Source organism: Aythya ferina (assembly GCF_964211825.1).
Source record: "Aythya ferina genome assembly, chromosome: 3".
Lineage (NCBI taxonomy): Eukaryota > Metazoa > Chordata > Aves > Anseriformes > Anatidae > Aythya > Aythya ferina.
Genome location: NC_140298.1, coordinates 67,923,159 through 67,938,625, shown reverse-complemented (window position 1 = coordinate 67,938,625; position 15,467 = coordinate 67,923,159). Strand labels below are relative to the sequence as shown.

The 15,467-nt window shown below is 34.3% G+C and overlaps 1 protein-coding gene across 6 annotated transcripts in view; it reads right to left on the bottom strand.

Annotated features, from left to right (window-relative positions):
- GRIK2 (glutamate ionotropic receptor kainate type subunit 2) overlaps window positions 1-15,467 on the bottom strand; it is a 444,423-nt gene that overhangs the window by 163,453 nt on the left and 265,503 nt on the right. Inside the window, exons 12-13 of one of the 6 annotated variants that reach the window (XM_084513445.1) lie at window positions 15,005-15,086; window positions 13,625-13,815 (exon numbers count right to left, since the gene is read on the bottom strand). The exons of the other annotated variants lie outside the window; for them this stretch is intronic. Of the exons in view, the coding sequence (XP_084369571.1) occupies window positions 15,048-15,086 (39 nt within the window). The 3' untranslated portion in view covers window positions 13,625-13,815; window positions 15,005-15,047. Of the gene's footprint in view, window positions 1-13,624; window positions 13,816-15,004; window positions 15,087-15,467 lie in introns of those variants that run through there. 6 annotated transcript variants of the gene reach the window in all.

Sequence of the window (15,467 nt, the reverse complement as noted above, 5' to 3'; positions counted from 1 at the left end):
ATGCTCAGTGAGGGGTGGTCACACCTTGGAGGCAGGTAGCTTTTTGGATGGAGGTGTGTTTTGGTATTACAATGATATTATAATGAGCAAAAGTACACTAGAGTACAGCATTTTGTCAAAAACATGACAGGTCGTCGGCTCAGGATAGCAAAAGTGCAGCTTATCAGTCTCAGTGTGCACAAGAACAATCGAGTCCCCACCTGGCCACAGAGCCTAGCCACGGTGCCTCTACTCCGCTCTATGCTCCGTACTGTTCCTTAGAGCCAGCACACCAGGTTCCCCCAGTGCGACAGCATCTAAGGTTGGGAGCCTAGGGAATGCACAGGTGATGCAGCTACACCCTGCCCTGAAAGCCTCTTTAATGCTGTACGTTTCCTTTAATATGTGAATATTAGTTTTATTTTCCTAGTTACTTTAGGCAATTACACTACAGGGAGTGAAGAAGACCCTTCTCAGCAGTATTTAGTGAAAGGAGAAGAGACAATGGACAAAACTGAAATGCAAGAAAAAAAAACTTTGCACTGTAAGGATGGGCAAACACTACAACCACTCTGGTCAGCCTGCTGCAGAGTTTCCATCCTTAGACACAGTCAAAATCTAATTGGATGTGGCCCTCAAGAAATTTCTCAGATATTACAATAAATTAATTTTTAAAATATGCCATTTATCACATATCTCTTATTTCTATGTTACTGGTTTAAACTGGGGAATTAAGTGAAAAAAAAAAAATATGTACTTGTCTGATGGCTCCACTACAAAACAATTTGCTTACACATACCTTTAGCTGATAAATTTAAATATTTAGATCAAGAAAATAATTCAGCCGATGTTCTACAGAAAACATGGTAACAAGTTACATACAGGACCATTAAGTCTAATATTAAAATGTGTTATTTCTCAGTTCCATACAGCATGGTGAGTACAACTGCACTCTTTGGTTATACCTATTCTATTCCACTCCAGGCACAATTGAATGACACCCAAAATTGTGTTACCACTGTAATCTAAGCTGCTTTGTCAGCAAAACTCTACCGCCTCCATGCAGGTTTCTAATAGCAACTAACTTGATTAGTCCAGAGAAGAACAATGATGCTACTGTGTTTTTTTCATAACTGACACACTTTTTCCTTATTATTATGCTATAAAAATAATACAAGTGTAAACCATACAATAGTTTTGTCTTTATAATTTGGAGTTATCAAATATGATAGTATTACATTAATTCTCTTAAGGGCTGGAAAGATCACTATCAAATTAACTTGAAAATCGTCAGACATGGAACTGACAGAGCTGAATGCTGCATGGGACTTTGAAAGGGCTTCATTAGTTTTCTATCCTGGTAAACTGTTAAAAACCTAATGAAGATAATTAATTTCTATGCATTTTAAGAATGAATTGAGAATTTGTGTTTAAGATTTTTTGACAAGACACTTCAAGAATAAGAGTTCATGAGTCCACGTAACAAAAGGAATATATAAATATATATATTTAAATGTCTTCTATTTTTAAGGAACAATCCATCATGCCTCAGACACAAAACAGTTTTCTTGTCTACAGCCTATTTTCCATACTAAAAAAAAATATTTCATTCAGTTTATTGTGTACACTTCTAATCAGAACAAGAAGTAAAAGCTATTTCTTCAATCTTAATACTTTTTTAACCTTAAAAAACAACAACTTCTAGCCATTTTTAAAACTGCATGGCTTTATATATATAAAGCATAAAGCATTATCTTACTATGTCAGTCAGTTATACAATATCCTGAGTAAAAAAATTTCTAGCAAGTGTTTATATTGCCTCTCAGTCTCTACTGGCACTAAGCCACACACACAAACAAAAATATACATCCATTCCTTAAAGACACATATATGCTATCATAAGGTATGCACATAAATATGTGTATATATATATTTCATATATTCTCAGGATACTTGGGAAGAGAATTTGCTCATCTTTGAAAGTTACCACACATTACTGCTAATCAGGCTTTCAGAGGTAAAGAAAAAGGTGACTGTACAAACCAATTTCAAGCATTTGTGGAAAAGTTACATGACTTTCTTCCAACATACAGACAGGCAAAAGACACAGAAAGTCAGTTTCATTTGATGTATTCTGTACTTAAGTAGCATTTTTAATTTTCCTTCACATCTGTTTAATTTCTAATTTAAACAGCTGTTTAAATTTCTTAAACAACTAATATAACTTTGATGCTGCAAAGATAACAGTTCAGCATTAATATCTCTTATTTCCCCAAATGGTATGGCTGACATTGTATCTTGGGCATCATTCCCAGATGCACATTTCTGCTACCACACCCTGAAACTGCTTTATAAAAATGCTTTGTTGAAAGTTGACATATTCCAAAAAATCCACTGTCCATCCTCTTCACTCTCTATGAAATGTTGAGATGTTTTGAAATTCTTTGGAAATGAGGGAAAGATAAATTGCAATACAGTACATTTGAACATTTTTGCTTTTTCTTTTAGTATCAGAAACAATATTAATAACATTATTTTGTTGTGCTTTCTTTATAAATACATGATGCCCATCTGCAATCATTTATCAGCAGTCCTGGCTGTCAGGGGAGGTCCCAGTTGACTGGCAGCTAGCAAATGTGATGCCCATCTACAAGAAGGGCCGGAGGGTAGACCTGGGAAGCTATAGTTTGACCTCAGTGCCATGGAAGCTCATGGAGTAGACCATCTTGAGTGTCATTACGTGGCACTTGCAGGGCAACCAGGTGATCGGGCCCAGTCAGCATGAGTTTATGAAAGGCAGGTCCTGCTTGAAAAACCTGATCTCCTTCTATGACAAAGTGACGTGCTTAGTGGATGAGGGAAAGGCTGTGGATGTGGTCTACCTCGACTTCAGGAAGGCTTTTGACACCATTTCCTACAGCATTCTCCTCAAGAAAATGGCTGCTCATGACTTAGACTGGTGTACGATTTGTTGGGTTAAAAACTGGCTGGATAGCCAGGCCAAAGAGTCATGGTGAATGGAGTTAAATCCAGTTGGAGGCCAGTCACTTGTGGGCTCGGTACTGGGGCCAGTCCTCTTGAATATCTTTATCGATGATCTGGATGAGGGGATTGAGTGCACCCTCAGGAAGTTTGCAGACGACACCAAGGTAGGTGCGTGTGTCGATCTGCTCGAGGGTAGGAAGGCTCTGCAGGAGGATCTGGATAGGCTGGACTGATGGGCTGAGGTCAACTGTATGAAGGTCAACAAGGCCAAGTGCCGGGTCCTGCACCTGGAGCACAACAACCCCAATCAGTGCTACAGGCTGGGAGATGAGTGGTTAGAAAGCTGCCAGGCAGAGAAGGACCTGGGAGCGTTGGTTGATAGTGTTAGGTCAGAGGTTGGACTAGGTGATCTTGGAGGTCTCTTCCAACCTAGGTGATTCTGTGATTCTGTCATCTGCAAGTCTTTCAAAATTCTTCACTCACCAAAATAAGGAAATAAGGAAATAATATTCCTTTCCAAATAAGGAAAACCAAAGCAGAGGCTACGCATCAGTATTTTTTAAGAGTACACACTGTGACAAGTTTGGAGTTATTAGTACAATTTATGAATCCCTGATCTACCAAGCCTGCAATCAAACTTTTTAACCATTACTTCTGCAAGGAATAAAGTTAAAATAAGATCTGAATAGGAAGAAAGGAGGAGTAAAGCAAGAGTGGAAAAACTGGTACCAATCAATTTTCCCAGTACAGCTAATCGTTTTTTGATCTTTGTGGTGATCAAGCATTTTACACAGAAGTACACATATTGTAGAAAGAGATGGAAGGAACAGATCCATGGCAGATCCATGTATCAGGTACATGAACAGATCCAATAAGAATAACTGACCGAAGATTTGTTCTGAAAAATGGAATTGCAGATTACCTCATTGGATAAAAAGCACATATTTGAGCAGAGAATTGTTTCATCAATTTTCTCCAGGTAATTTAAGTTCTATTAAATGGGGCCAACCCCAATGACCAACCTTTTCTGAAACAGAAGAGTCAGAATAAAAATATAGCAGCATGAAGTTACACAATAAAATGTACAGGTTCCAATAGAAATAAACTCTTCTATCAGGGAATTCTAATATATTTCACTTATATTTCACAAATATTTCACTTCAGCAGACATATACACACAAACAACAATCCTCATTATTTTCTATGACTCTTCACAGTCATTGTAGAAACAAAAATGACTGTAAAGGAATTGTAAAGGAACACAAGAAAAAAAAATAATGTTTTTATGAATATAGCCCTAGCCCAGAACCCAACCATGATCCAATTCGTAATCATTTATCATTTTGGAGTTTCATTTAAAACACTTTACTTCACTTAACTGATAGGCTATGATTCACTTCACTATCAATGCACTGAAAATTAATTCTAATTATTCACTGTAAAATTTGTATCTGTCACCGAAACTGCATCATTTTATATAACCAATTGCATTAGCCAGTCACGTCCACACAGTTAACAACAATTATAAATGGGGATTACACTGGTTAGACTTAAAATATGCTCTGTATTAACACCTGCACACTGTCAGTCTCTAAAATATTCGCCTTTAATATACATTTGATTTGGCCCATTGCTAGCAACTTCTCATTTGAAATGATTCCAAATCATTTTCATAAATAGCATAAATAGTATAATGACTACAACTGAGTACACCAAAATAAATAAATAAAGGTATAGACTATTGCTTGAACTTCATCCATGTTTCAAATAAAATACCGCCATCTAGGAGACTGTCAGAAGACAGAGTATGGATGTTACACCAAATAAGTTTGATTCTTTGGTAATTCAGATTGTATTTGGTAAGACTGATGGAAGGAAAAAGACAAGGTTATTAAAAAAAAAAAAAAAAAAAAGTTATTTTTGCATAGCACAAAAATAATTTTGAAAAAAAAGGTTAATCAGTAATGATTAAAATTGTGAGGAGTAAAAGGAAAACCATAATCCCCTAACTGTACTAAACAGAAATTACGCACAGTGTTAAATTAATAGGAAGTTCTCAGTCTTCAAGAAATTTCAGATAGACTAATAGTCCTTTAAACCCCTAAGAGCAAATAATCAGAAAAAAGATCCACAGATCTCAGAGCACTTAATGCAAAGATGCTACTATGATGCACTTTTGGCATCAAATAACTAAGAAAATTTGGGAAACATACAGGATGTGATCATCTCAAAGGTTATACAATTAAATTTATTAAAATTCAGAAAAAGTTTATGCATTATTATTTTATGTTTTACTGTAATATTAGAAATTTTGCTGGATCTTGTTTTATTAAATGAGATGCTGTGAAAGTTCCTTGCTCTTGAAAATAAATGATTACTGTCAATTGCTCTTCTGTTGAAAACTGCAACTTCATTCTGTCCTTTGCTTGAAATCTGTAACACACCTTTTGCCTGCAATTTCATATTAAATTCATAGATGCACTTCTCCTTTGCTTTGCACTGAATTAATAGGTGTATTTTGAACACTTGACTATACTGCTTCTGGCTTAGGATTTCTTTGTTTGTCATTTTACAGTTTTATTTTTTTTTCCTTGACATTTCTTCCTGGATTTCTGCAATGCTTGACACTGCACTGTTTCTTAAGCATGTCTTTTTTCAGCATAATATTCAATCCAACTTAGGATCTGTTTGTACATTTTTATATGGGAATATAATATAAAGTCTTTATAAGAGAGTGAATATAGCTGAAATACAGTAGAAATAACTGCAAATTAAAGTGCTATCTTGTAAGTGACTATAGCTACCAATGTTTGACTTTTGGTTTGAAGTAACAGTAAAGCTGCAATTGCTAATAATTCTATGGTCATGTAGGAACCCATTTTTTTGATCTTTCTCCATTAAAATAAAAACAGCAACAACACAGAAATGGAATACTAGATGCTAGCAAGTATGGCATATCTGACTGCATTACACTGATAAATTCAGACATGCAAGACAGGAATTTGCAGAGAGCTTCTGTAAGAATATATTGTCTGCTTTAAGAGAATAAAAAAAAGGCTCAAGCAACAAGAGAAACAGTTAGTTGCTTTTTAGGGAAACACCTGCTGCTGCTCATTCAACTTGGGACAAATGACATTGGAAATAAAAGGTCAGAGCACTTGAAAATGTGGATTAATGAATTAGCAATTAGAATGAAGGGCATAAAAAGCACAAGTGATATTTTCTGGCATATTACAAATTTTCATAATAATTACCCTGTAGACCCCCAGGACAGATTTCAGAAAGAAATGTAACGTTGCTTTCATGAAAATAATAATCAGTGGGAGATAATATGAATATTTAGAGCAATAAACATACACATAAAAATATATTAAAGGCACTGAACATTTGAAGAATTATTGATACTTTATTCTGAGATAGAATAACTGGAAGGAGTTGGAATACTATTTATAAACATTAAATAACGTGAATTAGTACCTTTGTTTAAAGAGAAAGAAATGCTAGAAAACCACCAACCAAGCTTATCAAATAAAACTGATCATTTCTGGAAATTTAGAGAAGAATGGTTCAATATAGAACAATAATGCTTAATCTGCAAGGTAAATAAATGTATACAAAAAAAAAAAAAAAAAAAAGCACTCAGAACCGATGGCCTTCAAATTTGGCCTTCAAATGGCCAAAGTGGTCAGGATAAGGGATAAACCAAACATAAGATGTCTGAAAACATGATGACCCATCCCCGGAGGTGTTCAAGGCCAAGCTGGATGGGGTCTTGACCAACCTGATCTAGTGAGTGGCATCCCTGCAGGGAGGTTAGAACTAGATGAGGGGTCTGGAGAACAAGTCTTATAAGAAGTGGCTGAGGAAGTGGGCTAGACGATTCTGTGATATGATCTTTAAGGTCCTTTCCAAGCCTAGCCATTCTATGATTCTATGATCAGATACGGAGGGACATTGAGTAGCTAGAACTTATACAGAGAAGAGCAACGAAGCTGGTGAAGGGACTAGAAAACAAGAGTTATGAGGAGCAGCAGAGACAATCAGGGTTGGTTTGTTCTGGAGAAGAGGAGGCCGAGGGCTCCTTTGCTCTCCAGGTAGTTATAACTGGAAAGGAGGTTGCAGCAAGGATGGTGTCAGTCTCTTTTCTCAGGTGACAGGTGATAAGATGCAAGGAAATGGTCTCCAATTGTGCTGGGGAGGTTTAGATTGGACATTATGAAGAATTTATTCACAGAGAGGGGGCTTAAACAGGCTGCCCAGGAAAGTGGCAGACTCCCCATCCCTTGTGGTATTTAAGGGACGTGGTTTAGTGGCAGGGCTTGGTCAGGCTGATGGTTGGACTTTGCAATCTTGAAGGTCTTTTCCAATCTATAGGATTTTATGATTCTATGATAAGAAGACCAAAATAGAACCAGCAATATTTTAAATATATACAGAGAGTATAGAATAAAGGGATTTGTGTTATTGCTTTTTAAAAAGAGGGTAAGCAAAAATAGAATAAAAATGTTACGATGTTAGAAAATCACATTAAAACTACAGAATAAATACATAGGTGTTTACCTTACTATTTGTCTATATTCACTAGTGCAGCTGGTTCAAGAAACAACACTGCAACTACAGACTTGCCAAACTACTGAGTAGTTACTAGAATGATATCCTTTGAAACATCACACCCCTAAAGGATCAGAATTCAAATCTTACATTGAATATGACAAAAGCTTTGCATACCTTATCATGCAACACCTTAGATTTAGTTGCAGCTTTATGACAGTGTAGACCAAGTATTTGAAGGGGAAAAAAAAAGCAACCAGTCTGATATAGTTTGTCAAGAAATGTAACCTAATTTTTTTTTAAACCTAAATTTTGTAAATAACTTAGACTTCTCTGCAAGCGCTATGCTCAATGTACCCCATGTGAATTTGTGCAAAGAAAGGAGCAATTATTATAAAAGTGTGAAAGCTATATAGTTGAACAGGACATTTTGTAACGAAATCTGTAACTTGCAAAGATGACCTGCTAACTCCAAAATCATGGCATATTTATAGATTCTTATGGTGAAAATCATTCCAAGACAGATAAAATACTATATTTTTCAGCTGAGCTGAGTATCTTCCTCTCTATGATATTCAGAAACATTCAAACTAAAACCCAATGAGTGATTTGTGACTGCTCAAAATTTAGAATGTTATATACAGATTTCCTCAGTGCACTAGAAGACATTAAAATATTTCCCTAGTATATCATCAATTTAGATGATGTTTTAACTAAAAATTCAGTTTTCAAAGCAAGTTTTCTTTAACCTTGCTTCTAGGCCTTGAAACCCCTTTCCTGAAGGAGTCTTCAACACTTCCCACCTTCATTTAAAGAATTCAGATGCCAAGCTTATAATCATTTTCTAATACACTCACATAAGCAATCATTCCCCTTTCTGTCATTTTTTTTTTCTGCCATGTAATTTTTCTTTGCCACTTTTGAGCAGTAGTACTTATATTCTCCCTTTTCTTACAAATTTCTCTGAGCCTGAATAGCCTGAACATTCCTTGCCAATAAGGAAAAATTACATTTTGTCCATGAAAGTAATTTTTAGGGATGAGTAATATTATGCATCATGAAAACACTCACATAAACAGAAACCATATATTTACACCATATATGTATATAAATATTGACCTTATTAATCCCATTTTGGAATATGAAGCGAGTAATGCGAGCTGGCTGGCTGTTGTTTTAATTTTTACGATGAATAGATTTGGTTACATGGCAACTGAAAATGTAAAAAAGTAAGGTTTGATCTAAGAAACAAGATTATTTAAGTAAAGAACTTTAAAGTGATTTATCTTATGCTATTAGGCTACTAAAAATATTTCATCATACTATACAGCAGATGAAAGACGAGAGTTCTATGTAGATAGCTTAAATGATCTGTTTAAAGGTACAGAAAAACTAAGACCACACAAAGAAATCTCATTATGAAAGTGCTGCTAGCAAATTTACTATTTACTTTCTTAATGGTTCTCAGCCAGCAGTTTTTTCACAGCCCCTAATACAAACATGGTAGGTAATGGGAATAATGAAAATAAGTAATTGGGAAATAGAATAATTTAGTGAGAAAACTGCTGTGTCCATTTTCATAAATAAGGATAGACATTCAAGAAAAAAAAAAAAAGTATACTGAAGTAAGAGAGGAATTTATCTTACCACACTTATTGATAGTAATTAATAAATAGTAATGAAAACCAAAAATATGAACACACAATGAATGTTGTAGCAAAGGCAATACAAATATAATTTTGTAAAGACCAATTGTAACCTCCCAACTGTTTCCAGCAAGACAAAGTGTGATCTAACACCAAAAGGCAGATGCCTGAGCACTGGTTCCAGCCCCTTTTTGAACTGGGCTAGAATTTGTGACATGGTATAGGGTATTACCCTGTCTTTAACTCCTGCTCAGTCAAATTAAAGGGTGTCCCACAGGTTTTAAATATACCTAACTATGTGGGTGCTTGGACAGCATAAGGAAACTCATGTGGCACTAAACACTTTGGTGGGGGTTACAAATGGGAAATTCAAACTGTAACTGCTCAGCAATGGTAATTCCTGACCAAGGAGTGATCTGGCACAGTTGGCAAGAAGGCTTAACTGCAGAACAGGTAAACTGTTTGGAAGTTGGAATGTCAGAGACAGAATACTCCATGTATAGGAGTAAAGTTTTCCTTGTTCATGAGTTAAGAAGTACTACAGTACTGTCTTGTAAGAATCATGAAATGTGAGCAATCAGGGGCCACTTTAGGTGAACAGAAATGGCGTTGGGGCACAATCAAAACACTGGAATCAAACACTGGCTTAAGGCACCTGAGGCTGATGCACCTATGGTTGGTGCTGGCATAAGTATATATAAGGAATCAGTTCCTGTTACAAGTCTGTAAACTCTTTGTAGATCCATTTATGGCTGTAGTATTCCGTTCAATGCATTTTGAAAAAAAAATCTTTTAATATTTACTCACAAATGTGTGTTTAGTTCTCCTTGAGTACAATAAAAATGCCCCTGCTCAATCCATAGAACATTAAACTCCCATTTCTGCTAGTAGAGGTCTGATCAATACAGATGATATAGTCTAAAGGGCAATTCAGCTAATCAAGCTCTAGAAAAGTGTTCTTGGTCTACTGCCTGAGATATCTTGCATAGCCAACCTGTCCTCATATGTGCTACTCCAGAACAGGATGGATATCCTGTGTCACTTGTGCTGCCTTATGCATTATGATGTGGTTGAAATCATGGAGCATCTGAGCTGAATTACTCCACTAGGCACTGCTTTATAAGATAAAACAGATTTCTCACTTGACTGAGTTATGGTTATTTTTAATAAGTATCTGTTGACTAAAAGAGAAGCCTACATAGTTCTTGCTCCTATGGGTACCTTTTACCAAAACATTTATTTTGTCATTTTTGTTATTAAGTCTCTTTCTGCCTTTTTATTTAAGGTACAAGATTTTATTCTGTGGAACTGTATTCAACATAAAATTGATGTTATGAGGCTAGATGTAAGATGTCAAGTAGGTTCTAAAAATGTATTTGAAAAAAATGAATTTCATATCAAAATCTTCCCTTCTCTTTGAGGTACATCTGTAATTGTTATTATTTTAATAATTAACTCTGAAAGTAAAGGTAGGTCTTATCAGAAATTACTTTTCAAGTGTATTACATAAGCTGCCCTTGTTTCATACAAATTCCACAGTTTACCCTCTCAAATGCCATGCTGCTCACAGTTACGTTTCTTTTTTTTTTAATTAGATAAAAATAACAAGACTTCATAGTATTAATACTCTCATCAAATGATTTGACACATACAGAAGATACATTAATGGACACCAGTCAAAGATACCCCTTCTCTGAACTTTTGAAAAACTGCCCAGGATTACCAAGGCTTTGGAATGACATTATTTATAAGGAAAAAGATGCATTTTAATGTCTTCTTTTAAAGAGAAGCTGTGTTTAGTACAAGAGATCTTTTTATTATTATTATTATTAAAAGTGAGGTCTCTTTCTTAAACAAAATGGTTTACATATTAAATTGTACTTAGGTTTTCTATATTTAATATATTTGAATAAAGAAAACTCCTTAAAAAAAACATAAATAGGAAAAAAATAAAAATAAAAAACTCAACAATGTATATAGTTATGAGGAAAGCTTTGCCATCTCAATAATAACGAAACATGATTTTTGCAAATCCAAACTAAGAAACATCAGTCATAAAAAATGAAATATTGTAATAAAATTACATGCATCTTTTCTAAAAATGCAAACTAGTGTCTTTATGAAAAACAGAAAACTGATCAGATTATGCAGTGCTCTGATTTTTTTTTCCCCCACAATTAAATGTATGCTGTACTTTGACAAAAGACGCATGGTTATCTTACAGACGAGGGAAAGATATTTTACTTTGAAGTAGATTTTTTTCTTCAGACAAGGAAAGTACTAAAATAGATTTGATATCTTATTAAGCACTACAGAATAGTTATCATGCATTTTAGTATACTGTGGATAATATCTGTTCTAAGGAGGTTAAAAAGAAATCAAGAGCTGTGGAGAACTAAGAGAGAACAGAATCAAAATCAAATGTTTTCTACTTCAATAAAAATCTTTTGCTTGTTTACTGAAATAGAGAGAAACATGCATCATTGCCTGGTGTGTTACAGTTTATAGTAGCAAGGGAAGTATTACTGATAAAAATAGCTGAACAAAAATTTGTGTTCTACAATTATTTTGTTTTACTGAAGTGGAAATGTTCCATGACAACAAGAAGTCTTTACCAAAGCCATATAAAGAAAATATTAAGATTCCAAATTGACTGGAGATCAACACCTGACCCTATAAATTCCTAGAGTTTTAATGTTATAACCACCTCTTTTAAGTAAAATTGTTGAATGTGTATTGTTTCTCTTCCTTTACAGAGCAACAAAACTGAAACAACAGATTTCTAAGAGAAACAGGGTAGTTGTTATGTACAAATATACAAAAGAAAGGCCTGAGTGCTGTATGGGCAAGAAAGAAAACAAAGGTTACTTTTCCAAGATATGGCAAGATGTGAAAAAGGAAAAAAAGAGGAAAGCATCTAAAATATCCCTTTTAGAGTCTTGAACTTTCATCAGAGTGTTGGCCTTATAAACAGTGGCAAGAATGAAGAAATATAAAAGACAAGTAAAAGCTAATCAACTAAGTTTTGGCTACTTTCAGTTGAATTTTTGACAGTAAGATAGCCAAGACAGAGAAATCAGAGATGCAGGTTTAGAAAGATCATGAAAAAAAGCTAGATTTTTTTTGCAGAGATGTCAGTTAGAATAATTTCTGTGTTATGATACTCTCCTATTAGTATTTTTCTGATATATCATGTGACCATATTGATAATTTGTACTATGAATGGAAATGGAAAATACCTTAGAGAATCACCACTTCTGGATTGGAACTATTTCATTGCTGTTAATGTGATTGGAATAAATATTCAAAATACACATATTCTAAACTTAAAGACCAGATAGTTTGAACCGTTTATTTCAAAGTAAAAAAGTAAAATCTTATAATACTTGTTCACTCTTTTTCCATCAGTACCAGTTTACCTTCTTTCTAAACAGCAGAGCACGTTAATGTTGCATTCGATTTGCAAGAATGCATTCTCTGCACAATTTTCATTTTTTGAATCTCCATGTGCTTCACTCTTCAGTTCCCCTCCCCCTTTTTTTCCTAATGCTTGCTCAGCTGATATATGATATCATAACTATATTATATATAAAATTTTTAAAGAAATACAAAATAAATGTCAGTTCACAGTTACAAACAGCAACCAGAAAGGAAGAGAGCTAACCTACTGTGCCAGCATCCTGAATTTTCCAACTTCAGGTAAATACATCAGAACAAGTTTTCAAAGTCACTACTGATATGCTATTCCTGCTGTAATAACTAGATCATCTTGTAAAATATTCTTATTATTTGAACCAGATGAGGAAGAGTAGCAGAACATTCTTCAGGGAAAATCTAGGGCATACTGTGAAAAAATAACTAAATCATTCTGAGAAATACAAGAAGGAGGAGGTAATGTAACATGCTATTTGCCAAAAAAGTTATCATTAAATGAAGACATTATTATCCAGTGATCCTCTGTGGGGAAATATTTTGACAATGGGGTAATAACATTCAATAAGTAGGAGCATATGTGTGTCATTAACTTAGGAGAATCCTTTGGGGAAAAAAAAACAACACATACACAGTAGGGGTTAAGTGTTATACGTAGCTTTGAAAACATCTCTGGGTATCATGTTTTCACTGATACAACAAGGAAGCCAAAAGGAGGATAGAGTGCTGTAAAGAGCACTGACAGTACATCAGGTTTCACTGTCCAGCACATGTAACGTTGGTGCAAAAAAAAAAAAAAAAAAAGAAAAAAAAAAGCTCAATCCTTCTTTCTCCAACACTCTTTAAATCTCTATCATAAAATTTAGATATTTTCATATCTAAAGGAAGGAAGCATTTCATAGACCTTTTGCATGAAAACTACATGAAGGAAAACTGTCTTAAGGAGAATAGGCCAGAAAAGCTCTTAACCTTTCCTAACAAGGCTCTATGAGACAGGTTTTGCTGTATATATGAAGAAAAGTAGTATACTGTTTTGTTTATTTGAAGCTTTCATTAACTTCCAAACAGTAATACAAAGAGCTTGGCTCTAGTTCTTCAGGAACATAAGTACCTAAAATTACGTGGAAAAAAATAGCTAGTAAGTTATTGTAGGAAATAACAAGTAAGAAGTTATCGTAGGCAGATGTCCCCAGGAGCATTTTAAACAGAATTATATAAATATCTGAAAGCATTCTGTTATGGAGAGAATAATATTTTATGTCCAGTAATATTTTTATGGCCACTATACTACACTTGGTATTATACTAGCTACTATAAATGTAAGCATTTTATATGGAAGTATTTACTGATATATAAGATATTGATTTAAAAAAATCAAAAGGTACTGAAGTGAAACACAAAGGTACGTCTAAAGTTAATTTAAATTAAGTAATGCTTTCCAATTGTCCAACTGCATAAGTCTTACTTTCCTCCAAGCTGGAAGTCTTTCTCTTCCGAGAAATGAAGGGAAGTTCCCATTTAATCCTCACATATAATAAAAGAGCATTCATGATTTTAAAATTGGACCTATTCTATAATTATTTATGAATCATAAAAGAACTGCAAGCCTTAAAGACAATTTTCAATGCATATGCTTTGCACTATAGCAGGACCATTAAAACAAATGGCCAAGAAAAAAAATGAAATAAAGGGTTATTTTTAATGGTATATAATAGTAACAAATTACTTCCAGTAGATTTTTAACTTTCATTTGTAACTCTGGGAAAATGTAAGATAGTTATTTGCCTGTTTCAGGACCCAACAACAAGTACATTTGGAAGTAACTTTGAAACTGTAAAATAGAGTAAAAACATAATTTTATTTACTTTGTTCACTATCAGTATCTGTTGTCTACATAATTTACACACTCACACTATCTCATGTAATATGATACAATGCCATAACAATTTTTCAGCACCACAGACCAACCTGAAATCTACATTAGATCTAATATGGTCCAAAAGCAATCCAGTAAGTCTATCCTATTTTGAATGAAGTTCTTGAACCAAGGCAGAAAGTCAGTATGAAAAACTGACTTCTTTATGAAGAATACATTCATGAAGGATGGAGATCCCTGGATTTTAGCATACCCCACATTACACACTGAGTATCTAAAACCTTTCTATTAAATTAAACTGTGTGTGTGTGTGTGGGGGGGGGGGGGGGGGGGGGAGAGAGATTGGAATGAAATAATCCCCCATTGTGGCAAAGTAATCAGGAAGGTTAACTGGAGAAATTCCATTTAAATTGAATTGTTTTCACATGGAGATCTCATCTATACTTCTTGTTCTAGTATTTCTCTTCTTTAGCACTTATTGAGACCACTATCTTTTCCAAAAATAACTCATTTTCATTCAATTGTGAAAGGATACTAATTATTGAACTCCTTTTTTACTTTCAGTATTTATGATTTATTCAGAAGGAAACTAACATCAGAATGATGGCACACGAACACTGTAAAAAACAGTGAAAGAAAGAAGAAACACAAGTAAACTATAGGAAAAGAGACTGAAAAATACACAAAGCCTGATGCAAAGTCTTCAGTTTCTGTTAACACTAGAGAATTTCAAGCCTGAGATATACATGATATGCTAATATCAGTTCTGATGGCATTATCTTAGTTGCATGTGCAGTGTGAGTGAAACAATGTAAAGCAATGAAATGCAGATTCAAGCAGTTTATTTTAGATTTAGATTTTATTTGGTACTTTTTATCTTCTTAAAAATTGTGCATCTTCCTTTCTACGCACATTATTCTACACACAAAGAAGTTATCCTTTTTTTTTTTTCTTGAGTTACAGATGCTTCAAACTACCCTTGTGAACATATGTACTAC